This window comes from Limanda limanda, chromosome 19 (genome assembly GCF_963576545.1).
Source record: "Limanda limanda chromosome 19, fLimLim1.1, whole genome shotgun sequence".
NCBI lineage: Eukaryota > Metazoa > Chordata > Actinopteri > Pleuronectiformes > Pleuronectidae > Limanda > Limanda limanda.
In genome coordinates, this window is record NC_083654.1 from 15,620,458 (window position 1) to 15,645,384 (window position 24,927).

Below are 24,927 nucleotides of genomic sequence, written 5' to 3' on the forward strand. Positions count from 1 at the left end.
GCACATGACGAAATCAAATAGATGCTGAGAATAATTTGAGCTTTAGCCTTGCCGACCTTGGAAAAGAATCTTGCCAGTTCCTGATCGTCCTGCTGGAAAATAGGAAGAAATTACAATTATTTGTAAATTATTTACATTTGTAACTAGCTTGTTCTTCATTGCTGGTTTCGTCAGAATCAGACGCTGTTACCTTTCTGGGTTGGGGGAGACTGTCTAGCAGAGAACGTAGGCTGAAGTTTGATTCGCTGTCCTGAGCTGAAGTCTTGGTCTCCCGGATCGGTCCATCACTTATTTTCTGGCTAGCTGGCAATAGCTAGATCAACATAATAAAACTTGAAATGCAACATACTTCATAGACTAAACAAGCCCTGTGCAACAGGGCAAATGCATCAACATCAAGAGAATATTCTACTTGTATGTCAATGTGGCTCATCCAAATCAATAGTTCATATAAGGTCCTGATTATTGGAAAAGCGTATCATCTGAGTCGAAAGCCATTCTGAAGAATCAGGTCATAGGTCATGGTTATAAGACACAAATAATGTTAACTATGCAAATGAGATTTTATAATATTTATGTGACACTTGTTTCCTCCCTTTTACGTATTTGTATCCTTTTTAATAAGATCTTCTCACCTGAGGTCGTACTTTCTTCTTTGCTGGTTCGTCATCATCAGAATCAGACTATGGAAGAAAAACACGTAGATTACAAATGACAAACTCCTTACATACCACATGAGCTACAATGTGCAATGATCTCAGTTCTCACATCTTGTCTCTTCCTGGGTTTGAGGAGACGGGATAGCTGAAGAAGTAGGCTGTCGACTGACGCGCTGTCCTGAGCTGAAAGCTGGGTCTTCGTCTCCCGGATCAGTTCATCGTTTCTACCTGCAGACTTTTTGGAAGCAGACAGGAGAGATAAGCACCCTCCTGAGCTGCCTCTGCTCTGTGTGGCTGCATTTAATATTCTAAGTATTTATTAAATATCTGGTTGTTGATTACCACAAATCATTATTCTCCTTTTTCCTTTCTTACATACATACATTTTGTATATCTATATCACTTTTACACACATGGGTCTGATGCACGTAAGTCTTACAATCCATAACTAGTGAGAAAGAGAAATGTTTAGCAAAGAGAATATCAACAAATCTGGACAAAAAGATGATCAAAATAATCTTGGTAGTACAATATGTACAAGATACGTTGAAGTGTTAGTCTTTGTAGGCCCTGATTTACATATGAACACATGATGAAATCTACATCAAATAAATGTCGCGTATCATTTGAACTTTAGTCTTACTGACCTGGTTAATGAGATATGTTATCTGATGTTTGCGCCGCTGTTGTCCTGTAGGTCCTTCTCCCTTTTTCTGCAGGAAAAGAGGAAGAAATTACAATTATTATTTCAAAATTACGATATAAAAGTCTTCCTGCTTATAATTATGTGCCCACCTAGTGAAACCTGCATGAATGTTTGTCTTATATGCTATTTCCTGAGTCAAATGAGAACAACTATACGTATCAAATGCATCCAACATCCTGTCTGTCTATTAATGAAAGACTAAACAAGCCCTCTGCACCAGGGCAAATGCCTCAACATCAAGAGAATATGCTCCAACCCTGTCAGGTCTGAGCCTACACGTGGTTAATATGCAGCCAACTCCCACAGTGACAGAGATCAGGTCACCTTGCTGAAGGACTGACGGTTCTGCTTCTCTTCGGTCATGCTCTTCATCATCCACTGCTGGTTGCTGCTGAACTGGTCCTCTCCCTTGATCTCCAGAAACTTCACCTCCTCTTTGCCTCTTTTTCTTTTCCCTTGCAGCCGCATGAACTGAAGTTACAACGAAAGAAAAATAGTCATTGAGGAGTCACAGATGTCACAGCCCCTGAACACAGGCATGACAACCAACCAACCAAGTTGCAATTATGAGAAAAAAAAACAGTGCACTTCTTACCGCTTCACCATCAAACATGGCAGATTGTCCAGGCTCTTCACCCTCCTCTGTCAATGCAGGGTTCGGTTCTTGGGAATATGACTCATCATAGTATTCCTGCCCAAGAAAATCAAAGGTTTAGGATGTCAGTGGCATGGTGATTGTCCTCCCTGGTCTCTTTGGTATAAATACTGCAGCATGAAGGGCTTAATATGTATGATGGATTATAATGCACAGAAAGGAACACTTGTATTTTTGAATGTGTCATCATGGATGACTCAGCAGTGAAGGTTTCCATGACAGCACTCAGATCTTATAAGCAGACTCTTTATATGTCAATGTGGCTCATCCAAATCAATAGTTCAAATATGCATGTATTATTGGAACAGCATGTAATCTGAGTATAAAGCCATTCTGAAGAATTAGGTTGTATGGTTATAAGACGCAAATATTGTTTACCTGAGGGAAAGCCCACGGAACTGTCAGAGGCGGCTGATTTGGACCCCCCCATGCACCGGCACCCACTTGGCTGCCCCAAAAGTCAAGAGGGGCGTCAGACTGACTAGGCTCATCAGCAGGGGAGATAAGAAGAGGCTCTGCGGGGGCTACTGGCTCAGGGTCTGAGCTTGGGATGACTGCGGGAAGAGGCGGGGAGCTTTCGTTTAGGGAGAAGTAGTTCTGTGGGGTTATGTCCTCCTCATCTTGGTCGTTGGTGGCTATTTGTCTAGCCACCTGCAGGGCAGCCGACTTTGCTGCGGCTTTGATGGCAGAAGGAGACGCACTAGGACCGAGCAGACCCCGAGCGGGCATTCCAGGCTTGGGTCCTTTGTGTTCTTGTCTTTTCGTGAGCGTGTAGGGAATCAAGGATCTGGCGATCTCCTTCGCTCTCACGTTTTTGGGCTGTAGTAGAAGGGAGGACAGGCCTCTGCCGGAACTCTGGAGGAGAAAACATATGGATAGAAAGGGGACCGGTGAATTCAGGGAATCACTGTTGAATTTACTATGCAAAAATAATTTTATAATATTTATGTGTCACTGGTTTCCTCCCTTTTATGTATTTGTATCCTTGTTAACAGAGTTGAAAAGGTGAAAAGAACATCAGGAGGTAGAAGGGTTAAATCGAGGCTTGCATGAGAACTGTAGGCTACACTGTTTATGATCACATACAAACACTACATCATGTTTACACAATCCACATTCATTTCACTCAGCTGCTTTTGCACATCTGATGCACGTAAGTCTTACAATCCATTACTAGTGAGAAAGAGAAATATGTACAATACTAACTAGCTGTTAGCTAGCTAGCTTCTTTTCTGGCAAGCTAACTATACTACATCAACAAAATAAAACTTGAACTATGGCAGTATAAACGTACTAGTCTGATTGATATGCATTTGAAAATATGCTTCTGATTTTCTTTATCAAGAGTGCTAGTATGGCTGGTCACAATCATTTCAGACTTACGTTTGCGGTGGTCATAATGAAGCTCTATGAGGAACAGGATAAGGAAAAGGAGCAGGCAATTCTTGGTCTTGATGCTGAAATCTCTGCTGCTGAGGACCTAGAGAATATGTTCTACAGGACAAGCAGGAGTTGTGGTCCTTTGATCCCAGCTCCCCTAAATGAGGAAGGCTCCTTTGATGACAATCTGGAAGGCTCCTTTGATGACTATGAAGATCGTCATCAAAGGAGCCTTCTCCTAATTGAAGAAGGAAGAATAAGCTATAAAAGAATATAGCAAAGAAACACCCATGCATGAAATAACAAAGGAAATGAATATGGGTCCTTTTTGACCCATGTTGTGTATTTACACGTTTACTGCAGAGACCTGGTGACTCTGAGTTAACAGCAAAGAGATTCAACAACAGACTGGTTTTCAACGTACAAGGTTTATTTTCCGATTATTTGTTAATAAATCAATCATCAAACGCAATTCTCAGGTTAATGATGATCCAATAATTGTTTGCACGTCAAACTCAATGACAGATTCATTTTCTGATGATTGACTAATTGATTAATTGTCAAACTCTCTGACAACTGACCAATCAAGGACACTGGTCGATTTTCTGATTATCGATTAATTGTCAAACTCAAGTAACACAGGTTAATCTGCTGTTTACAAACCAAACAGTTAATGATCAAACTCAAGTTATAGGCTCAATTTCCCGTTGATCCACTAATCGATTAATCGTCTCGCTGATGTGTTTTGATCAAGAACCAGTTCACAGACCACACTGGGTTCAATGGTCAGTTCTGTCTGTTGTCTTTGGGTTAACCAGTGAAGCTCAGACACCAGTTCAGAGGACAGGTGCTGCTGGGACACGAACTGGTTAAACTGGCTAATAAATGAGCCATTTAACTGGAATAACAGATCAACAGCAAAGAACATGAGGAACGAGAGCACGACGCGGGGACGCCTGGTCAACGTGGACGCCTACATGAACGTGCGCCTGGAGGAGGTGTTGTACCGGGACCGGCGCGGTCAAGTCACACAGCTGCAGGACCTGTTGTTCACGGGCAGGAACCACAGGGTGTGCAACTTTGGAGGAGAAGGAGGAGGCAATAAGGAGTTTGCCAAGAAAAAGAAATAGACCAAACTCAGCAGGGTTCAGAGCAGGGCGATACGTGGAGGTTACAGGCGCTTCTTTGTGTTTTTCAGATTTGAGTCCACGCATCAATCTGTTTTTCTGACTTTATTTAAGGTTTTGTTGTGAAATTGGGGATTTGTTCACCTCCTCAGGTCATTTAAAGCCTTAAAATGAAACAATCTGACAAAGAGAACAGACCTCATTATGGTAGAGCTGCTCCCAAAGTGTGTTGGTATAAATGTCATGCTGCTTATCAAGGTGCAGGTCAGGTTAGTTTAAGTTATATTTCTCATTAGAAATCTTCTTTAGGCTACATACAGCCAGAAAGATACTAAACAGTTTCCATCCACATCATCTCATACTTGAGTATGAAACTGGTGTTAAACTTAGTTATGTTATATGTAAAAGTCTTAAATTGAAACCCTGATCAAATGACAATGTACAGTTTGAGTTAAACTTTGTTTTTTATTTTGGACAGTTACCTACAGACAGTTGTTTTGAGATTGTAAATAAAGCTAAATGCTCATCAAAAAATCAATCGATCTTTGTTGTTGTCTTTGGTGAAATCATTATTAAAATGAAAAATGTAGCTCAATACAATACAACTTCTATAATTATCTTTGCAGCAGAGTCATGTTAGACCGTGGACAGGTCTCCAGCGTATCACAGGCTCGACAAGGAGACAAACAACCATTCACACTCATATTCCTGCACATAGCTGCTGTATCAAATCCAGTGGTGTTTCTACATTAGGGGCAGCCCCACCAGATGGCGCTGTTGTGCAGAAAGCTAAATACTGCATATCTGAACTTTGTGGCAAAAATATATTTTATTTTATTTTATATGCAAAGTAGCGTGAATGTGTGTGTGAATAAACTTGACTCACAAGCATTATAGTCTTGTTTTGAAGTAATTTGATACGTGTGTGTTTCTGTCTGTGTGCTCGCTATGTCAAACGCTTCCCTCTCAGCTCTGGGCTCAACTGGCCAAGCGTCAGACCAGTGCCATGGGAGCACCATCAGCGTTAACGACACAGGCCACTGTTAACATTGGAAGGTGGTGATTATTCAGATTGGCCCTACGACCCAGCCAAAACCATATTCAAAATCAGTAGATGAATATCCACAGAAAATAAGGATACAAGCTTTGTTCATAAGTAACACTTCCTCTACAATAATGCCGTACTTTTATGTTTCCTATCATTTTATTAGGTACGGACGAGCCTGAAGGACACAGCTGTACTGGCCGTGTTCTGTCTCTTATGGCAAAGAAGACAAATAAAACACTGGGTTCTTATCTAAAGTGTATCAAATCAGAAAACAAAAGATAAACATTGTTCTAATAAGTGTTCATTTGAATATATAATAAATAATGAATATAGAAATTAACTCTAATTATCCATGACACTTAGCAATGACTCTAAACAGTTGCAGGCCATCTTTAGTTAGGGAGGAAAACACAAAGTGTTGTGCAGATGAAGCTGGTGCATGTCGTCCTCATGTTGATAATAATAAATTAATAAATTATGCAAGTAATTTGAGCTACGTGTCTGTCTAATCTTTTTTCTTTCTTGCAATCATTTTACTTTAATGCTGTATTATAGGCAACATCTTTGTGTCGGGCTGAGCGCTAAAGCATGTGAAATGTATTTGAAATAGGATTTCTGCTCCCTGCTGGCACTCAAAATGCAGCCCATAGTATATCTTACTGGTCTATATAGGCCTACTGCTTATAATAATCAGCTACCTCTATTTTTGTGACGGTGACATGACGTCATACAAAATTGCCCCACCAGAAATTTCAGGCTAAAATAGCCACTGATCAAATCCAAATGGAACATATAACAATTACCAGTGAGTGTGGGTGTGGCTCAGTGTGTGTTTTCTGTTGAGTCATCCTGTCCTGCAGCACAATGCTCCTCTGTCTGTTTGTCTGTGAAAATAAAACTTAACAGCCTACACGCAGGAAAACACTCGTCACTATCAATAATCATATAACACTACTGTTGCTGTGGAGGGAAAACAAACATGTCTGCTGCACTGAGCTGTCACTCTCTCCTGTGACCTGTGGCCGGACAGGTCGGGCCAATGGGAACCAGCAGAGCCGGTGAAAGGAAGAGAGTGTTTCGCTTGGAAACTGCCGCCCCAGTGTTCTCCCGATGCACAAGTACGATTGGGAATTTGAGGAATTTGCTAAAGGGGCATGTTATTCCTACGCTGTGTCAGGAAGAGGACAGGCCTGACATAACACGGGCGGAGGCAGCTGGGGCAGATAAACTCTTCACTGATGGGCGTCCACTCAGCAGCTGTATCATTTAAACTGAGTGAAACGCTGTGTTAAATTGAGAGGAGCACGGACACAGGAATTTCCCCTTGGCACTTGGATCATTGTTTTGGCTCCTGTATGTTTTTAGGGACATATTTTTTTCCAAGCTCAATGACAACAGCCCACATAATGACTGCTTACTGGTTTGCTAAAAACACCAGCGAGCGCCACATCAACACGAGATGAACTCAGAATAGCACTTTACAGACACTCGACCGCGTAAACAACTCGCTGACAATACACAGCACAGACTGGTTCGGTGTCACAGACTCCACCAGTGGTCGGAGAGGCAGTCACAGCATTTACTGCAACTAGCAATTTAAAAAAAAAGTCCTGCATTGAAGGAAAAAGAACGGAAGTAGCAGCAGAATAAAGTAACTGCTTTGCAGGAAAATGACCACTATTAAATAGAAGAATAAGAAATAAATAATAATAATGTTATATCTTGTATTGTCAAAGAAAGACATGGGTTCTTTCCGGACCAATCCTGCATCCCTCCACTAGTTTCATGGTAATCTGTCCTGTGATTTCTACTTATCCTTCTAAATAACTAACGATAAATGGTAAGTTTGATTTTAGGACATTGTATTTTATGAGCCTCCACTTTTTTATGTAAAAACTTAATAAGAAAAAGGAACAATTAAATATGGCTGTGAGGTAAACAAATAAAAGTTGTTGACAACAAACGATGAAAACTCCATTATCTGAAGATGTTATTTAAGTAAAATAAAGAATCATGAGCAAAATGTAGTGATAACTAAAGTTGAAAGTACGTTATAAAGACACTGGAGTGTTTTATTATATCATTCGATTATAAATGTCTGTGTGATAATAAAGTACTATGCAGTACCAGCAAGTAACTCAGTTTTAGTGAGTAAATGTGCTTTGTAACTTCCAGCCACACTTGCTTTAGAGATGTATTTTACTAGAAGTATTCAATTGAAAAGTACCTCAAAGTACTGTAGTGAATGTACTTTATTATGTTCAGCACCTGCTGGTCTGTAAACAGGAAGTCAAACTGATTCTTTTCTCTCCCTCGACATTGAGATTAAAATACACCAAATGCACCACTGCCCGGTGCCAATGGCAGCCGACGAGCTATTTCCTGTTCCACCCTCCTGGATTAACAGTGAACAGACCTCAGTGTGGTGACCATACCCCCCCCCCCCCCCCCCCCCCCCCCTCAGTCCTGGAGGCTCAAATCTCCAGCAAGTTCCCTTTCAACAGGATTTCTATAAAAGTGGAGAGTCCAGTGTGGTTGTGGCTTTTATTCTGGAGACAGTTTAATTTTATCTCCACAGGAAAGGGAAACGCTTCCTGCTCCACTTTAGTCTGAGAGTGTTTCAGGCTGGTCCTCCTCCCTCTGATGGATGAGAGGGAGTGGATCTCTCTCTCTCTCTCTCTCTCTCTCTCTCTCTCTCTCTCTCTCTCTCTCTCTCTCTCTCTCTCTCTCTCTCTCTCTCTCCCTCTCTCTCCCTCTCTCTCCCTCTCCCTCTACCTCTCTCTCTCTCTCTCCCTCCCTCTCCCTCTCTCTCTGTCTCTGCTCCAGCAGCATTATTCTGTCTCTAACTCTCAGTGACCAACAGCCTCTTGCTGCTTCCCTCCTCTGAGACATGGGATCTTATCGAAAAGGCGGCTGACGGATCTGAGACCAGCTCCAGAAAGTCATTGTCCCTCACTGGAAACTTTGTGCTGGTGAAGCCGAGCAGCATCAGGTGAGTGATGCTCTGATTTCAGATGGTATCATGTTAGAATATATTTAATTTGAAATCTAAATCAAGCTTGAATTGCATATTAAAATGTACTTTCTGTCAGGACCAGGGCCGGGTCTAGGCAGGGGCAAGAGGGGGCCTGGCCCCCTCAAATAAATGTTGTGCCCCCTCAAACTAAATCCCAATTTATAATAATAATAATATAATAAAGCACAATGCCCCCTCAAGATTTGTGGCTGCCCCCTCATACATGCCTGTCTAGACCCGGCCCTGGTCAGGACACTTGTCTCTCAGACCTTTTCAAAAACATGTTCACATTTTCAATTCACTCTGCTCTGAAGCTGTAAACTGGTTTATTGGGACTTGCAGCGTGTTATTTAAAAGCCACAGTAGCTACAACATGCAACGAAAAAAAGAAATCATCAACTCTTTGAATTTAAATGAGGAAACCTAAGATTCTGTGGTGTGTTTGAAGACTTTCTCAAGCCTCCTCCCTGCAGCAGCAAGTGTCAGTGACAGCATCTTCCTCTGTGAGAGACCTGCACCGTTCACTACTGTAAAATAATGTCTTTATTTTCCAGTGGGGTTCAGGTTTCATCTTCTGACTTAAATAGGATTATCTGAGCAGGAAACGTGGGAGGCTGGAACGGGAATGTGTTTTACGGGGTCACATAAACAGCTTCAGCCGCTGGGGCTTTGCATGTGTGTAGTTAAGTCGAGAAGTTATTGGACTTGTCTGGAAATGCGAGGTGTTAAATCTGTCTGCCCCGAGACTGCGGCTGCATAAAACTGACATTTGTCTCCCTAGGTTACTTGTGTTGTGCGTCCGACCCGGATCAACTTCACCACACAATGTTGTGAATAAATCTGTGGAGTTGGAGCAAAGCTGTTCTCTGAGTAGGAAAACAGTGTGTGCCGTAAACTTCAATTCGGTAAAATACCTGTGAGTTTTATTGCAAAGAAGTAGAATGAGACTCAAAGGTGCAGCCACCTCCACCAGTATCACCCCAAGAAATAAAATCTGCGAGATCTGGATTTTTATTTTGATTAAATATACCTGATTGCAACCCTAACCCTAACCGTGGCCCTGACCAACCAACCAATCAACCACCACCAACCAAACCAACCAAACCAACCAAACCAACCAAACCAACCAAACCAACCAAACCAACCAAACCAACTTAACCAACTAAACCAACCAAACCAACCAAACCAACAAAACCAAACCCAGCAACCAACAAAACAACCGACTAAGAACCAGTTTGATTTTTGGGGAAATGCAGGATCTAAAATCATCAACCATTTCCTGTTAATCGATCAGGACAGAAAACTGCTTCATGAGATATTTTGGCACCAAACCCCATTTAACAGCAACTTGTTGTTTTTTACACTTTGATTTTAAAGAAATAAGATACAACCTGTAAATCACTGATCCGAGGAGCGAAGGTGGAGAATAAACATTTTACCCGGAACATCAAACTATTCCTATAAATTACAGACAAAAAACCCAGACTTGATTACAAGTTGATATCTGCAGTGTGATAACTGCTCCCAGTTTGATAAACCGTCTGAACCACTGGGTGTAAAAACGCAGTCTTTAATTAGAACAAACATTGTTTGGCTTTACACTGAAAACTAAATTGCCCACTTATGTAGTTAAGGTCTGGGGGCAGCAAATTGAGGGCGCAGATGGAGTCATGCTTCTTCCCATGATTCAGTGGATCTGGAGTCAGACACCAAAGGGACCACCAGCGTAATTAGCCTTTAGAAAGAAAAAAGGCCATAGAGAGGGTTCAGGGTCTGCCAGGAGTCACCAGGATAAAGATCAGGGTGGGAGAGAGAGAGAGAGGGAGAGAGAGAGAGAGGGAGAGAGAGAGAGAGAGAGAGAGAGACCTCACCCCTCCAGTGGCGGCGAGTGGAGCTGGCCAGGGTCTCGTTCTCCCCGGGGAGAAAGCAACAGAAAGCAAAACATTCGGCTCTCACGCACACTGTTGTTGTAATGACAGGGAATGTGAGGGGGTGGGAAATATCAGTCATCATGTTTACATCAAGCTTTTACTGTAACCGTGGGACCATCTGTGACAGGGACTCAGACCAACCCCCCCCCGACCACCACCACCAGCCCCACCACCACCACCAGCACTTCCGCCGAATCTAACCACTGACTAAAGGGTCACTTCATTTAAAATACTGCAGTTCCAATGAGGCTGGTGTGGATTGTTTTGGTCCCAATTCAAAATTCCCAGCAACTAATTGGGTGCATGTTCGAAATTCATTATCCCCAGAGGATGAACCCTTAAGACTTTTATTTGGTTCCCGTGCATTATCTGGTTATAAAAGTTGACTCCGGGTCCAGAGAGTAAAGCCAATGCGAAAGTGCCGGAAGCCTGTATTCTCTTGAATGACCAACAGAGGGCGACCCTATGTCGAACCGAATCCAATCAGCTGTTATCGGGGGGCCTCCATCTCAGCTTGGGGGCCCAAGGCACCCCCCGGCTGCCTAGCGCTTTGTCTCATGACCTTAAGTTCTGAACATTCCCACCAGCGTCTACTGGGCTTTGTGTTTACGCCACATTCACGTCAAATCAGATTTACCGTAATAACCCATTTCCCTCTTGTAAATATCCAACATCCAAATCGTCATTACAACAGTTTTTTCAAATCCAGTTTTTAAATGTGCAGAGGTGACGTAAAACAATAAAAGCATAAGTGTAAATGAGCAAACATTAGCATGCTAACAACAGTCTAAACAAGATCTTCTATGTGCACTCTTTGTACACATTGTTTATATTATTGCTATTTTTTATATTTCCTTATGTTTATATTGCATATTTCCATATTTATTTCCCAATGTTTCTTATCTTTTCTTTGCCTTTTGCTGCTGTAACAACTGTCCCAGAAGATTCTCTTATCTTAACTATACGTCTCTGCCAATTAAACTGTTTTTCCAAAGATGTAATTGTTTCACTACCGTCCCACAACTACATCCAATTTTTACCAGCTGCTGCTCGGCCTCTTTATGCTCACTGACTTTTTAAATCTGCATTTGTCTTATTTATACATGATCTCTGTATGACTTTCTAAAAAGACATCCTTTCTTTTTAAATAAATTGTCAGCTGTGACCACTTAAAAACCTCTGTGGACACAAACATCCGTTCATTAATGATTTTAATATTAAAGAATATAAATAATTGGGGAAAAAAAACAAACAGACACATACTTTTTTTTGTGAACTGGCGCTTTAATTTATAATGTTTGGAGTCTTTCCCCGTTGACGTGAAAATAAAAGCAACTTTTTCTGGCATTTTTTCTCTGGGAAAGAAAAAAGAAAAAAGGTCCCAGTTCCTTGAGACCGGAAGAAAGAGCCTCCTCAGGCCCTGATGTCATAAACATATAAACATCCCTCTCAGACGGAGAGGGCCTCGCACGGCTGTCCTCTCCACCGGCCTGACTGTAAAACACAATGTCCCCCTCGTCTGACCTCTGACACGGCTTTAAATCACAGGAATGGGGGGCGGAGCCTCGGACAAACGTTTTCCCAGGTTCTTGGTTGAGCTCAGTCTTCCACTGTGGCTGCAGACGTGACTCTTGATTGCTCCTCGTTAAAGAAAATGAGATTCCGACGCATGTGTGAACTTGTCTTTGCTCCGTGGCAGGAGCTGCTGCTGCAGGAGTTCGGTGGGAGAAGAGCTGGAGATGGTGCAGAGCTGAACCCACAGTGACCCGGGATGGAGCCTGTGCAGAGGGACATGGAGCTGCTTAGTAACAGCATGGCCACCTACGCTCATATCAAAGGTAAAACAGAGGCAGATCCAGGGGTGGGGCCAAGGGGGGCCACGGTCCCCAGCTGGAATTTTAAATCTGCACTTGAAGTAAATGTTTCCAGCTCTGTGTACATTGTCTTCTCGCTGATTGCGTTGTGCTCCCTCGCCCACGCAGCCAACCCCGAGAGCTTCGCCCTCTACTTCATGATGGGCGTCTGTTTCGGCCTGCTCATGGCGCTCTGCCTCCTGGTGGCCGGCATCACCTGCAGGACCCGCCGCAGACGCAAATCCCCTCCTTCGCCCGAGAGGAGACAGCTGAAGGAGTCCAGCGAGGAGGAGGATGAGGAGGATGAGGACGAGGACGAGGACGAGAGCATCGCAGGCGGGGGCGGCGAGGAGGCGGAGATCCCCAAAGTGACCTCGGGTCCCATGAGTGACCGCAGCAGCCAGTCCACCGGGACCCTGAGGAGCGTGAACGTGTTCGCCTCGGCCGAGGAGCTGGAGAAGGCCCGGCGCCTGGAGGAGAGGGAGCGGATCGTCAGGGAGATCTGGAGGAACGGGCAGCCGGACATCCTGGTCACCGGGACGGGGACGCTGGGACGAGTCCATTACCACTAACACACACTTTGACTGTGTCGAGAAAAAGACACCTGACAGACTGCAGAGGTCAAAGGTCAGGGGGACTTGTTACCTCATCTTTTACCATTCAGAGCCCGGGGGGTCTTACAAAGGAGTGGGTTGAGTTGCATTGTGGGAATTGAAGGGTCAAATGGTAATGGGGGGGTTTCGTCCCCGGTCATGTTGTCTTCACTCCATCCAGAGAAAAGGAAGAGTTGCAGTCGAAGCAGCAGATTATTCACTTCATAGACGAGCAACGACCAAAACTATCAACAGGAAGTCAACAAAACTAAACAAGAATCTCGTAGACAAGAGAAAAACAAATGTGAAAACCATCCAACTAAACTCCAACCAGACCAATCCACAGTTTCACTGAACACTTATTATAGTTCCTTTGTGGGGTCGTCGGAAGTAGAGAGAGGGGGAGGAGTCTAAAAAGTCTTCTCCCAATCCAGAGGCAGCGTTCTCCTCTAATGAACCAATCAGTGTGAGCAAACTAAGTTTCAAATTAAGGTTCATTCACACATTCAAACGTAGTTAATCTTAAGACTGACTCAGTCTTAACCATCAGACTCAGCGTATTCTCTCCTCTTGTGAACTTGTTATTGTAAATTGGTTGTGTTTTTATATTTCTTGTGACATAAATACGATTTTTTTTTAATGTATTTGTCTTTATCTGTATTTTATCTTTATAATGTGAATAATAAAATAATTTAACCACTTTTTGAATCTATCACAGGACACATGTTCATCACTGTCAATATTCAATTAACAAAGGTAAAAATGCTCAAATTTCATAAACTTGAAAGAAAAATTGATAAACTACTTTAATTAATAATCAATAATCAGAATGGTCTCTTTTAAGGATGTTCAGCTAATCCTTTACCCTAAATACCATTTGCAGCTCTGGTGTCAGAGGCAGTTTCACGGTGGCCTGATGTTCAAGGATCCTCACAGAAAGCCTCCAGTCTTTTTCCAACATCCACATGAACCTGAGTCTCTCTCCAGCTCCACACTCGCCCTGGTAGAGACACGTCTGTGTGTCCGACGCCATGAAAGAGTCTTTCACCTCAGCTCCACTGTAGATTTTACCAATGCAGCGTAAAAACCCAGCGACGTCCCAGGAGACTGAGTTTTTCCTCGTTCGTTCATGAAAAGGCTGATTATGTTACAGCTGCACGTCAGAGAGAAAGACTGAAGACACTCATGTCCCGGTGGTTTGTGTCTGAATGAGCCTCATGTTTAAAACCCTGACTTGTTCTTCTCCTACAGCTCAGAAGACACATTGATTTTAAGAAACATAAATTGTGAGGGTGCTTCATACAATTCTACAGGTTGACGAATCGTATGGTCGTATAGAACCTTAGAAGAGAACAATATTTGTAGGTAAATATGAAGCTACAGTAACAGACAAAAGTCAAGAATAAAATAAAATTAGCTTCAGTTCCTTTTGACCCTAAAGGATAAGTGATATGTCAGAAAAAAAATTATTTTCTTAACTTTGACACGTGCAGATCAAGTTTGAGTGAAACTAAAAGCTACAACTTTTCACCTCCACTGTTTGTTTTTGCAGGAATACACAGAAACTACAGAAGAAATAGGCCGAGAGAGAACTCATTAAACGTTGTCATGGATCTGGACAAAAGATGTTTTTTTTTTAAAGTGGTTTATTTCATGGAATCTCAAGAACCACACTTCTGATTTGCCCTGAATCAAAGAAAAATTTATTAGACAAGTAATTCAAAGCTCTTGAGAACAGTAAAAAAAGTCTTGAACTTTTGATTAAACAAAAAAACAAATGATACAGTCCTACAGTTGTGTTTAGTACATGCACTATGTACAGTCAAAAGTGAGACAACGAAGAAGTGGGATCCACAAAAACTACTTCTAGCTTGTGTCGACGCTTCGAATGAACAGGTTCGTATTTTGCTACTTGAAAAAATGTCGTGTCACAGATTTTCAGGTTTCTCTTCACGTATTCAGGTTCAGCACAAGGTTTTAACTGCAGGTCTTTGTTTCGAGAGAATCCCTGCAGTTTGTATTTTTAAAAAAAATGTTGTTTTTCCTCCCTCAGACGTTACGATAAGAATAACTTATGTCGCATAATTCTATACACGCACTATTTCTTTTGATTAAAAGTCTAAACAAACGTTGCCACTCACCTACACTGATATCACAGAGGCAGGAAAACCTAACGTGTCTAAAGCAAATCAGATTTTCTTTTTGTGCCAATTCTTTTAATTTTAATTTTTTTTAACTGAAATCACAAATCGATGAGAATATAATGTAGAACACATATAAAATGTCTTCACCTCCTAACGAGGGGAATCAAGGTGAAGTGAAACAGCTCAGATAACAGCGACTAACATCAAGCGTCCGCGGGTTTAACAGAGAAATGTTCACGTTGTATGATGGTGTGTCGATGACGAGTCACGGGTCAGGTTCCCACCACTGATTGGTCCCATGGAGCGAGTTACGAATCAAACACATCAGCCACGTCAAAGATTTATCACGGCGCCAAAAACAGAAAACAAAACAAAAACAGAATGCCTTCCTGTACCTTTTAAACAGATCACATGAGCACAGTATTTTTTATTTTCTAAGGCACAAACTCCTTTCTTATTTCAATATTTTTCAAGAATATCTGTCTTTAAACTTGGTGGCCTCGGTAATCGCTCGTTTACGAAGACACGGCAGCAAAAGGAAACCGATCAAACTCACTGTCTTGTAAAAAAAAAAAGAAGAAACACACACTCATCTTACAGAAGCTGCTTTCAGACGCACAATGAGGTCCGGACATTTTCCTCGGAGTTCACAGAGAGAACGCAAATGTCCGAGTCGGTTGCTCTGAACATTTCCTGCTCACCTCTCAGGACGAATCTCCCGCTGCGTTCTTTGCGAGTCGAACGGCAAACTCTCCGGAAAATGTCCGGTAAACATTGGGTCTGGTTCACGTCTGTAAACAGCTGCACAAACAGAGCACTGCTTTCTCGGTCTAGTCAGTAACAAGGTGTCACTCAAACTAAAACACATTTTAACCGTTAAACCATGAGATGACTTCGAGGGGAGAAACAAAGAAGAAAGAAAGAACCCCTTCACCACGACTCGGACACGCTGATAAAAATGGGAGGATGGAGGGGAGCAGGTCACTGCTTCGGGCCGGGGGGGTCGCGCTCGCCACCGTGGTCTCCACCGCCGCCCCCGCCGCCCTTCACGTCTTTGTGATCCACCTCTATGCCGTCGTCTCCCATGTCCCGCCCCTCTTCTCCCTGGAACATGTCGTGCGTCCACTTTGGGCTGCTGCCTCCCTTCCGGTAGACGAAGCGGCCGCGGCGAGCCGGGAAGGAGCCCCGCCCCCTTCCGCGGTTGTCAATCCAGGTTTTCTCTCCATCACGGTCATCGTGCTGGAAGGAAAACAAGGCGACGTTAACAGGACAAGGGAGAAGAATTGATCATTTGAATGTTTTCATCCCAGTTTGTTAAATTAACATGTAGGATGTTCAAGTATTAATTATCTTTTTTCTCATTTAATGGGTAAATTAAATAAAAAGAAAGAAATACCAGTGGTTATTGTCTAAACCTGTAGGTGGCGTCTTCATGTCTTGTTTTCTGCAGGTGCTCACCAGGTAATACTTCCTGCTCTTGGGTGTATACTCAGGGTCCCACTCCTCCTCGGGGGGGCGCACTGGAGGATTCATATTAGCAGGATTTCCATTGCCGTTGTTGCCTGGATAATTTCCTCTGTTCCAACCTCGTCCTCTCACTCTGGGGAACTGGAAACAAAACAACAAGGGGAAATATTGAAATTCTAGACAAGAGACAAACACACGTTCTGCAGTAAAATGAGTATTTCTGATAACACTGGTTTAGGTCGGAGTGAGAAACAGAAGAACCAGAGAGGACGGGAGGGACAGAGACACACCGATGGAAATCAGGCATTGGTTTAGTGATGGGGTGAAGCTCCACTGATTTCACTACGTTACCTCCATTAAAATCAGGTAATGCATGGAATATTTATGATAGTGTCATCATCATCATCATCCACATTATGTTCCTTAGCATTCGGAGGAAGGAACAGAGCAGAAGTCTAAAGTGATGAGGTTAGGACAGAGAATTGCAAGATTGTCAGCCACTCAGTGAAAAAACATTTCAAACTTACAAATCCACGACCTCGGCCTCTGTCGGGGGCGTGGCCCTCGTATTCCCGGGGGCCTCTATCCCCGGGACCCCCGCAGTCCCTGGGGGGATAACGTGGGTGAGGGTAGCCCTCCTCCGACTGCTCCATCCCCTCGCCCATGTAGGGTTTACCTCTGAAATGTGAAGGGTAAGGGGATGGAGAGGACGAGGAGGAAGAGGAGGACGGGGAGCGATCACGCTTCTTCTTTCCCTTCCTGTGAAATAAATATATTATTATTAATATCCGGTTATAATCCCTGTTGCTGCAGTAGCGCTGCTTCTCATGTCCAAGAAACCGACACGATCGATGGAACATACTTGGACTTTTTGTGGTGTTTCCCAGATTTCTCAGAGGACTTTTCTCTGCTCGGCCCTCGGGAGTCTCCCGGGCTCCTGGCTCCTTTCACTGCAAACTTCTTGCGTCTTTCAATATCCAGACGAAGGTCCATCACATCACCTTTGAACTTTTTAGTCGGATCCTGCAGGAAGATATTTGTTTATTTACCACTGAACCGGCCGTTTCAAATGGGAAAATTATGAATTGAGCAATCAAACGTACATATTCTCAGATTCACTTAACTTGACAAACCTAAAAATTTACAGCATGAATGTATATATGTAGTGTTCCCTCTAGTGGTGAAACCAAAATGTGAATATTCGTAATATAAACTACATATTACATTTAATTACTTTGTTTAAAATACTATATTCACAAATGCAGTAATGTACGAAACAAATATATGTAAATAAGTATTTGTGGTTACCAGCTGCATGCACGTAGCACATTCAAATAAATTAAAATTCACAGTAGTTTTGTGGCTTGATGTTTTTCTTTTCAGGAAAAATACTTACAAGGTAAAGGCACAGATAATCGTCCCTTGAGAGGCTCGGACTCAGGATGTTAATTCACTTCCTTTTAGCCTTTTCTTGGGTTCGTATATACCCAATCAATAACCATATCTCATAGGCTGGGGGGGCTTGCTCGGCACTTACAAAACACAATTGGGCTCTTTTGATTTAGAAATATGCATCCTTTGAAAGAAAAGCACAAAGCTGAACACTGTCGTCTCAAGTTTGCTTGTTCCAAATACGTCACATTTCAAAAGGGCGCGTCACCTTGTAGCTCGCCTCCTCCATATCCTCAAACAGGTGAGAGTGCCTCTTAAAGGCACTGGGGGAAACATCGATTCTCCTGAGAGGGGGGAGGGAACCACTTCATGTCAGTCAGAGAAAATCAGATACAGAATACTGAGCAGTGGAAATGCTTTGTTTCAATAAATCTGCTGAATGTTGTTCGATACCTGTGGATTTCTGGGCTCTTCCTTGGCTTCATCATTTCTACCTCCGCCGCTTTTCTTTGGTACATGGCAAACCGCTCACTTAAAGTCATGTCTGACGAGTGGAAGTGTTGAGCTGCAAGTTCACAACAGAGAAATCCATCATTCCACATACACAGGAGCAGCGAGTACCGAGAACGTGAAGGAGAAAACGATATCGACAACGGCTCAAACACCTGCTGACTGGACTTTTTACCCGACCGGCACATATACTGTACCTTTGATATAGTGCACGATGGAGACTATGTGCTGAGCAAACAGCTCGGACGGGCTGCGGCGGAGCTGTGCTGCCTGAATGTGCTGGAAAGTGGAACGAAACTCCGGATCTTTCTTGGAGACATTCAGCAGATCCCGGGGCACGAGGCGATCTTTAGACGCAGAGGAGCTGAGAGAACAGAATGAGTGAGGGACACTGTTGAGAGAAACATGATCCAAGGTTTAATGGGACAAATATGGAGAGGGTTGACCCTCATGCAGGACGAGGAGGTTTAATCAGATACGTGGACAAGAGAACAGCGTCAGCAGCTCATTAGATCTTCTGACTGAGCTGAGTTAAGATGTACTGACAGTTTCCAGCTTCTTGCTTCTATCTGCACTGTCTTACTTCTTCATACTTGACATTTCACGTGTTCTATGGTATACACATCAAAAATGAGTTGTCATATATTTGGGTCAATTCACGGAGAGTTCTGTACACCAGTGAATTACCACACGTACCTGGGCAGCTCATCTGAAGAACCGAACTTGAGCTCGAACTCCTCCCTCGAACATGACAGGCGCACGGGCGAGTCCTCACGAGGAGGGAACGCTCCAGGAAATAGGGGGCGCTCTTTCTCTCGAGATGTTGACGTGGCCGGGGACGGACTTCTCCGGGTCTTCTCCTTTTTCTCCTTCTTCTTGGACTTCTCCTCCTTCTTCGAGCTGTGCTTGCGGCTCCGGTACATATCCTCCTCCATGTGATCGATGGGCTCAACCTCTTCTTCATCCCTGCGGGTTTTCTCCTTCACGGACGGGTAGGACGTGGTGTAGGTTGGCTCGTCCCCCCACTTCCCGAAAATGTCGCGAGCCGTCAGGGTGGGTTTGTTCTCGCCGTCCTCGTCAATGTCCTGGTCTTTCAGGCCGTGAGACTTGAGGAACTCCTCTTCTCCAGCATCGAAGAAGGGCTGCGTCTTGTCTTCCTTGGCGAAAGAGGACGACATGCTGAAAAGGTCTCCGGGCTTGCTGCCTTTCTCGAGGTCTCTGTCTTCGCTGCTTTGCTCCTTCTCACGACCGTTCTCCCTTTCAGCGGCCTGCTTGTTTTTATTCTCAGCCAAGAACCTGAAAGAGAGAAGAACATTTTAGTGACTCATTGTTTTCTTGGCATTTATCATAAGAAAATTGGCCTCACACCAGTCAACACTTCATCTTCAGTCATTAAATCACTGCATCACTGGCAGAGATGATTTTTGGTCAGGAGAACATAAAACTGAACAGATAGCGCCTCCTTGTGGTAGGGGCAAATTGTTGCCTTTGGACAGAGCCAGGGCATCAGTTTCCCTGTGTCCTGTGTTTAACTATACTGGAACTTATTGTTAAACAGATAAGAGTGGATTCAATGTTCTCATCTAACCTAAACAAACCTAACTCTCAACAATAAAGCTCATAAGTGTCATCCCCAAAATGTCCAACAATCATGTATTTATCCTGTATGAAAAATGCCCAAACCTAATGTAAACAGTACAGACCAGGACTCACATTGCAATAACTATACTCACTTTATCCGTCATCGTCTTAAGAATGTTGGATTTTCACATAACTTCCTCCGAGCGCACAGAAAATAGCCGGCTACATTTTCAATGGCCTTAAAATCAGGGGTCCTACGTTTCATTCCATTTTAACTTGTAATCTTCCAAGGATCTTTGACAAAGGCTAAACGTGTTTGAAATAAAGATAACGGTCATAGTTTGTGAGGAAGATTACAAAATATAACAATGTGATTTGATTAAAAAAAACAAAACGTAAAGAAACAAAAACTAGACGTACTTTTTGAAGGCAGCAGAGATCACAGTCTTATCTCCAGACTTGGCTTCTTCGTTTGAGAAGAACCCGAAGCCGCCGAAGGAGGCGGTTTGTTCCGACTTGCTGGGGCTCTTGGGTGGAGGGGTCTCGCTGCCGATGGTTTTCCACAGAGGACCACCGCTGCTGCTGGGTCCCTTCGTCTCAGAGCCACTGAGAGCGTCCTCCTTCTTAAGGTTAGCACGTTTGGGGCTGGCGTCATAGTCGATCCATTTCCCCCCGGATGCTTTCTCAATAGCGCTGCCGTCCGCGGCGTGCCCTGGTTTCTCTGGTGGACTTTCGGCGAGCTTGTCTTTGGCTTCCTTGGGGCCGCGCTTGCTCTTGTTGCTGCGATGGCGTGGGGATGAGGACCTGGACCGAGAGGATTCGCTGGAGTGCTTGGAGCGCTGAGATCTGCCCGACGACGAGCGCTCGGAGTAGTGCGAGCGGCTCCGGCTGCCGGAGCGCTTCTTGGGAGTGCGGGAGCGGGAGCGCCCCCTCCTGGGACTGTGCGAGTGGTGGTCCTGGTCGTGGTGGCGTTCGTGCCAGCCTCCGCCGCCGCCTCCACCTCCGCCACCACCCTGCCAGTTGGATTTATGGTTGTAACCACCGCCTCCTCGGTTCTGGTAGTGACCACGATTGTAATAGCCGCGGTTGCGGGGTCTGTAGTGGAACGGCCTCCTGTAGCCGCGGTTGTAGCCTCTGAAGCCGCCGCCTCTGTTGTTCTGATAGTCCCTGCTCGGATAGTTTCTGTAGGAGGGAGTGTGAGAACGAGAGCGGGACCGAGACCTGGAGCTGCACGAGAGAGAGAGAAGGGAAAAGACACAAGAAAAAAAAACAATGTCAGCGAAACAATTGATCTGAATGATTGTTGGTTTTACCCCTGATATCAAAGAAGAAATCCCTTTGAGTCAGGCTCTACAATAACTATTGATTGTGGTCAATGGCAAACAAATACAAGACTCGTGCTAACATTTATTTGACTAATGTTATATGACTCACACCGGTACCAGCTGTCGTGTATCGAACAAAGAAAAGAGTAACTAAATATTGACTTAGTATTTATTAAACGGTTCATTGTGCTTTTAGCTGATCTGCAGAGTTAGAGTAGCTGCTCTATAATCACAAACTACATAATTAAAGATCTGTCAGGACCTGCTGAACTTATTCAAAGAAAAATCTGTTAAACTGAATTGATCTGGTGTTAAAACCTGATCACTGGATTTACCTGTAGCGACGTTTCCTGGATCTTGAGCGGGAGTGGCTCCTGGATCGAGATCTGGAGTAGGATCTGGATCTGGACCTGGATCTGGAGCGGGACTGAGCGCGAGCGTCTGGAGCCTTCGACATCTTTGCACTCAGGTCAATTTAAATATTATTGTCCTGCAAAAAAACATTTAAAAAAAGGGAATTAGCGGTTTAAACTTATGAGGTATTATTACACGGTGACCATGTTGCCAATGGTTACAGTGTTGTGTGAAAACATCAAATGCATTTCAAACAAATCCTTCGAGTGAATCAGGATTGGACAAGCCACACATGTCCAGACCAGCTGACAGGTCGGGACTGGACGAGCATGTGACACCTCATCACCAAGAGATCACACGCTACACCTGAATACTGAAGCAAAACCTAAAGCCTCACATGACCTTCAACTGTCAGACAGAAATAAATAAATCAAAACCAACGTGGTGATAACACACAGCTCCGCTTCAAAATTCAACATGTGCACATGAGACGGCAGCAACGTGAGACCGGTGGAGGAGAGAATCTGTGCAGACGAGATGTTCAGGCTGAAGAGCGAGGATCCAAACATCAGAGGCTAGACCTGAATACTGAAGCAACTCCACAAATACATGGACCTGACCAACTACAGACTGTTTACGCGATCACTCTGCGTGATCATATTCTATGTTATTGGTTTCTTAAAGCAAAACTGAGGCGAGTTAAAAGGTTTTTAGCACAAATTCTTTTCAGTCTGGGATCCAGTGCTGACATATTTGGGTAAACTTAAGTTTATGCCTGCTTAGTACCACTTAGCAGCCCTTTAGCATCTACAGTTGTGATATTTATCCTTGTGAGCTATAGTATGTAGTACACAACTTGAAAAAAATGGTGAGCCTATGTTAAGGTATGTGGGTTTTTTTTTTTTCCTGGATGGATGTCCTGTATGTTCGGGATAATTTATACAAAATGATGCGAGCATTGGTCTAAAGCTCTTTTGTGAATGTTGTATCATGTACAACTCCTGTGATATTAGTGCTCAATAAAAAATATATTCAAAAAAAAAAAAGGTTTTTAGCCTCATAACGTTTATCGATGGTTTATGGGTGAGCTACTGGATAATTGGAATTTACCCAAGCGGATTAATTAAGTATCCAACTATCTTATAACTCTGCCTGCACAAGAGAATAAGATGTTGCAATGTTTTGACAACCTCACCCAACTTATTTCAGTTTGTGTCTCTTGTCTTTTCTGCTTCTGTTTGCAGAGATACATTGCCGAGCTTGGTATAGTGCCGTGTATCAACGAGAATGATTTCACTGCAACAAGGATGCAAACCAGGAGGTGACAAAGAGCCACTGCTGCTGGTGATGTCAACTCATCTGCTGTTGACGTATTTGCATTTTCATCACCTGGAGCCATTCAAATGCAAAACAGGGGTGTTTAACTGCGTGTTGTAGAATGCCTGAAACTATTCCACGTATGAGGGGATAACTGTCGCTGTTGGTTAAACAATGGTTGCTCCCTTTTAGCTCCTTCCCTGAAACTGAAATTTGCAAAAAAACGGGTTTCATTTGGCCCGGGTCTCTTTGTGCTTGTTGGTTTGTTTAGCAGCAGGATTAAGCAAGAATTTTAGTTAGAGGTTTCCAGAAAAAATTGGCTGAGGGACGCTCGGAGGCAAAGATCAGAATTTAGTTATTGTTGCGAGCTGGTTTGGGCTGAAAAGTGAGATCTGCTTGTTTTGTGTCCCGATGACCGTGAATTTATGGAAATGTGTTTGAATTCTGTGCACAAACAAACACAGTGTAAACATGGCAGAAGTCCCGAGCAAAGGCAGAAAACTGAGTTAAAGACGAGTCCACTTTAGTTTGGTTTGCTCGTTAGATATGAACCTGGTTGAATACGGTGGCCTACATGGTAAATAACCACACTTCACTATGACAAGTCACAATGGGTCCAACGTTCAGTTTTTCTTTTGGTTGTTTATTGGGCTGATTTTGTTAATCATCACCATTTATAACTATTTGCTCAGAGGGAAAGTAAGGTTACACGTTTGCTGCAGAGACCTGGTGACTCTGAGTTAACAGCAAAGAGATTTAACTACAGACTGGTTTTCAGAATAGCTGCAGGTTAATTTTCTGACTTTGTCAACGTAAGATGTTTATTTTCCAATTATCTGTTAATAAATCAATCATTAAACTCAATTCTCAGGTTAATGATGATCCAATAATCATTTACATGTCAAATTCAGGTCACATATTCATTTTCTGATGATCGACTAATTGATTAATTTACAATTTCAACCAATCAAAGAAACTGGTTGGTTTTGTGATTATCGATTTATCGTCAAACTCAAGTCACAGGTAAGGTTTACCTGTGACTTGAGTTTGACAACCCAAACAATTAATGATCAAATTCAAGTTATAGGTTCATTTCCTTTTGATCCACTAATCGATTAATCGACCCGCCGATGTGTTTTGATCAGGAAACAGTTCACAGACCACACTGGGTTCAATGGTCAGTTCTGTCTGTGAGTAAACCAGTAAAGCTCAGACACCAGTTCAGAGGACAGGTGCTGCTGGGACACGAACTGGTTAAATTATTAATTATTAATAAATTAGCCATTTAACTGGAATAACAGATCTGCAGCAACGAACCGGATCGAACCTGATCGATCATGTTATTCAATCCACATTTCACCACCCACTTCCGGGCTGATCCACGAACATGAGGCCGGGCAGCAGTTACCTTTCTCCCGGGGAGATGTGGATGTGTACCCGGGGTTGGTTTTAAGTGTCCGCGGGAGAAGAGCCGCCTGAGGCCGGGCTCCTGGCGCTGCTCGTCCTCAGAAACTCCTTCCTGGTTTCACCCTCCGACGGATGTTAGCCACCTAGCTTGTTAGCCTCGGCTGGTTCACCGACGTGCGGGGCACAGACAGACCGATTATCCCCCCCTAAGAGCCGGTGGGTCCGGTCCAGCGTGGTCCCTCCGGCTGGATCCTCCGGGGAGCGAGGGGCTGTGGACGTGGATCCGGCAGAACGAGGCTTTTCTCCGGGTTCAGCGTTAGCTAACGATCGATCTACTCACGATGCTATCCATCTTCTGTCGCTGCGGCCAAACCTCGCGATACTCCGTGAGACTCTGCGAGATCTGGAGAGGTTGTTTACAGTGCTGCTGCTTCTCACTATTTAGAGATTTATATTATTTAA

The 24,927-nt window shown here is 43.6% G+C and overlaps 3 protein-coding genes across 5 annotated transcripts; 1 reads left to right on the top strand and 2 right to left on the bottom strand.

Annotated features, from left to right (window-relative positions):
* Positions 1-478: 478 nt before the first annotated feature.
* LOC133026477 (proline-rich protein PRCC-like) lies at positions 479-3,418 on the bottom strand. The gene is made up of 7 exons (XM_061093372.1): positions 3,404-3,418; positions 2,399-2,875; positions 1,961-2,056; positions 1,690-1,836; positions 1,307-1,372; positions 636-683; positions 479-499 (listed from the first exon to the last, which is right to left on the bottom strand). The coding sequence occupies exons 1-7, from the start codon at positions 3,416-3,418 to the stop codon at positions 479-481; spliced, it is 870 nt and encodes a 289-aa protein (XP_060949355.1).
* Positions 3,419-8,425: 5,007 nt separating this feature from the next.
* On the top strand, positions 8,426-13,614 carry eva1bb (eva-1 homolog Bb (C. elegans)). The gene is made up of 3 exons (XM_061092889.1): positions 8,426-8,567; positions 12,222-12,360; positions 12,505-13,614. The coding sequence occupies exons 2-3, from the start codon at positions 12,294-12,296 to the stop codon at positions 12,945-12,947; spliced, it is 510 nt and encodes a 169-aa protein (XP_060948872.1). The 5' UTR covers positions 8,426-8,567; positions 12,222-12,293; the 3' UTR covers positions 12,948-13,614.
* Positions 13,615-14,648: 1,034 nt separating this feature from the next.
* On the bottom strand, positions 14,649-24,844 carry thrap3b (thyroid hormone receptor associated protein 3b). Of its 3 annotated transcripts, none has more exons than XM_061092238.1 (11): positions 24,467-24,843; positions 21,723-21,877; positions 20,483-21,289; positions 19,178-19,777; positions 18,679-18,845; positions 18,425-18,536; positions 18,240-18,315; positions 17,442-17,602; positions 17,107-17,338; positions 16,571-16,720; positions 14,649-16,351 (listed from the first exon to the last, which is right to left on the bottom strand). In XM_061092238.1, the coding sequence occupies exons 2-11, from the start codon at positions 21,842-21,844 to the stop codon at positions 16,094-16,096; spliced, it is 2,685 nt and encodes an 894-aa protein (XP_060948221.1). In that variant the 5' UTR covers positions 21,845-21,877; positions 24,467-24,843; the 3' UTR covers positions 14,649-16,093. The 3 variants fall into 3 exon arrangements, with proteins under 3 accessions (XP_060948221.1, XP_060948219.1, XP_060948220.1); XM_061092236.1 differs by having other exon boundaries at positions 18,679-18,872; XM_061092237.1 differs by having other exon boundaries at positions 16,117-16,351; positions 16,509-16,720; positions 18,679-18,872; positions 24,467-24,844.
* Between the last annotated feature and the right edge of the window lie 83 nt (positions 24,845-24,927).

Bases quoted from the DNA above. Each gene is read 5' to 3' on its own strand.
- LOC133026477 (XM_061093372.1), bottom strand. The intron at 684-1,306 runs GTCAGTAAGACT...TTTCTTCCATAG, and splicing joins TAACATATCTCATTAACCAG to TCTGATTCTGATGATGACGA. The intron at 500-635 runs GTGAGAAGATCT...CTGATTCTTCAG, and splicing joins AGAAGAAAGTACGACCTCAG to AATGGCTTTCGACTCAGATG.
- eva1bb (XM_061092889.1), top strand. From the start codon at position 12,294: ATGGAGCCTGTGCAGAGGGACATGGAGCTGCTTAGTAACAGCATGGCC. The intron at 12,361-12,504 runs GTAAAACAGAGG...TCGCCCACGCAG, and splicing joins CACCTACGCTCATATCAAAG to CCAACCCCGAGAGCTTCGCC.
- thrap3b (XM_061092236.1), bottom strand. From the start codon at position 21,844: ATGTCGAAGGCTCCAGACGCTCGCGCTCAGTCCCGCTCCAGATCCAGG. The intron at 18,316-18,424 runs GTATCGAACAAC...CCCCCCTCTCAG, and splicing joins AAGAGCCCAGAAATCCACAG to GAGAATCGATGTTTCCCCCA. The intron at 16,721-17,106 runs GTAAGTTTGAAA...TTTTGTTTCCAG, and splicing joins GAGGCCGAGGTCGTGGATTT to TTCCCCAGAGTGAGAGGACG.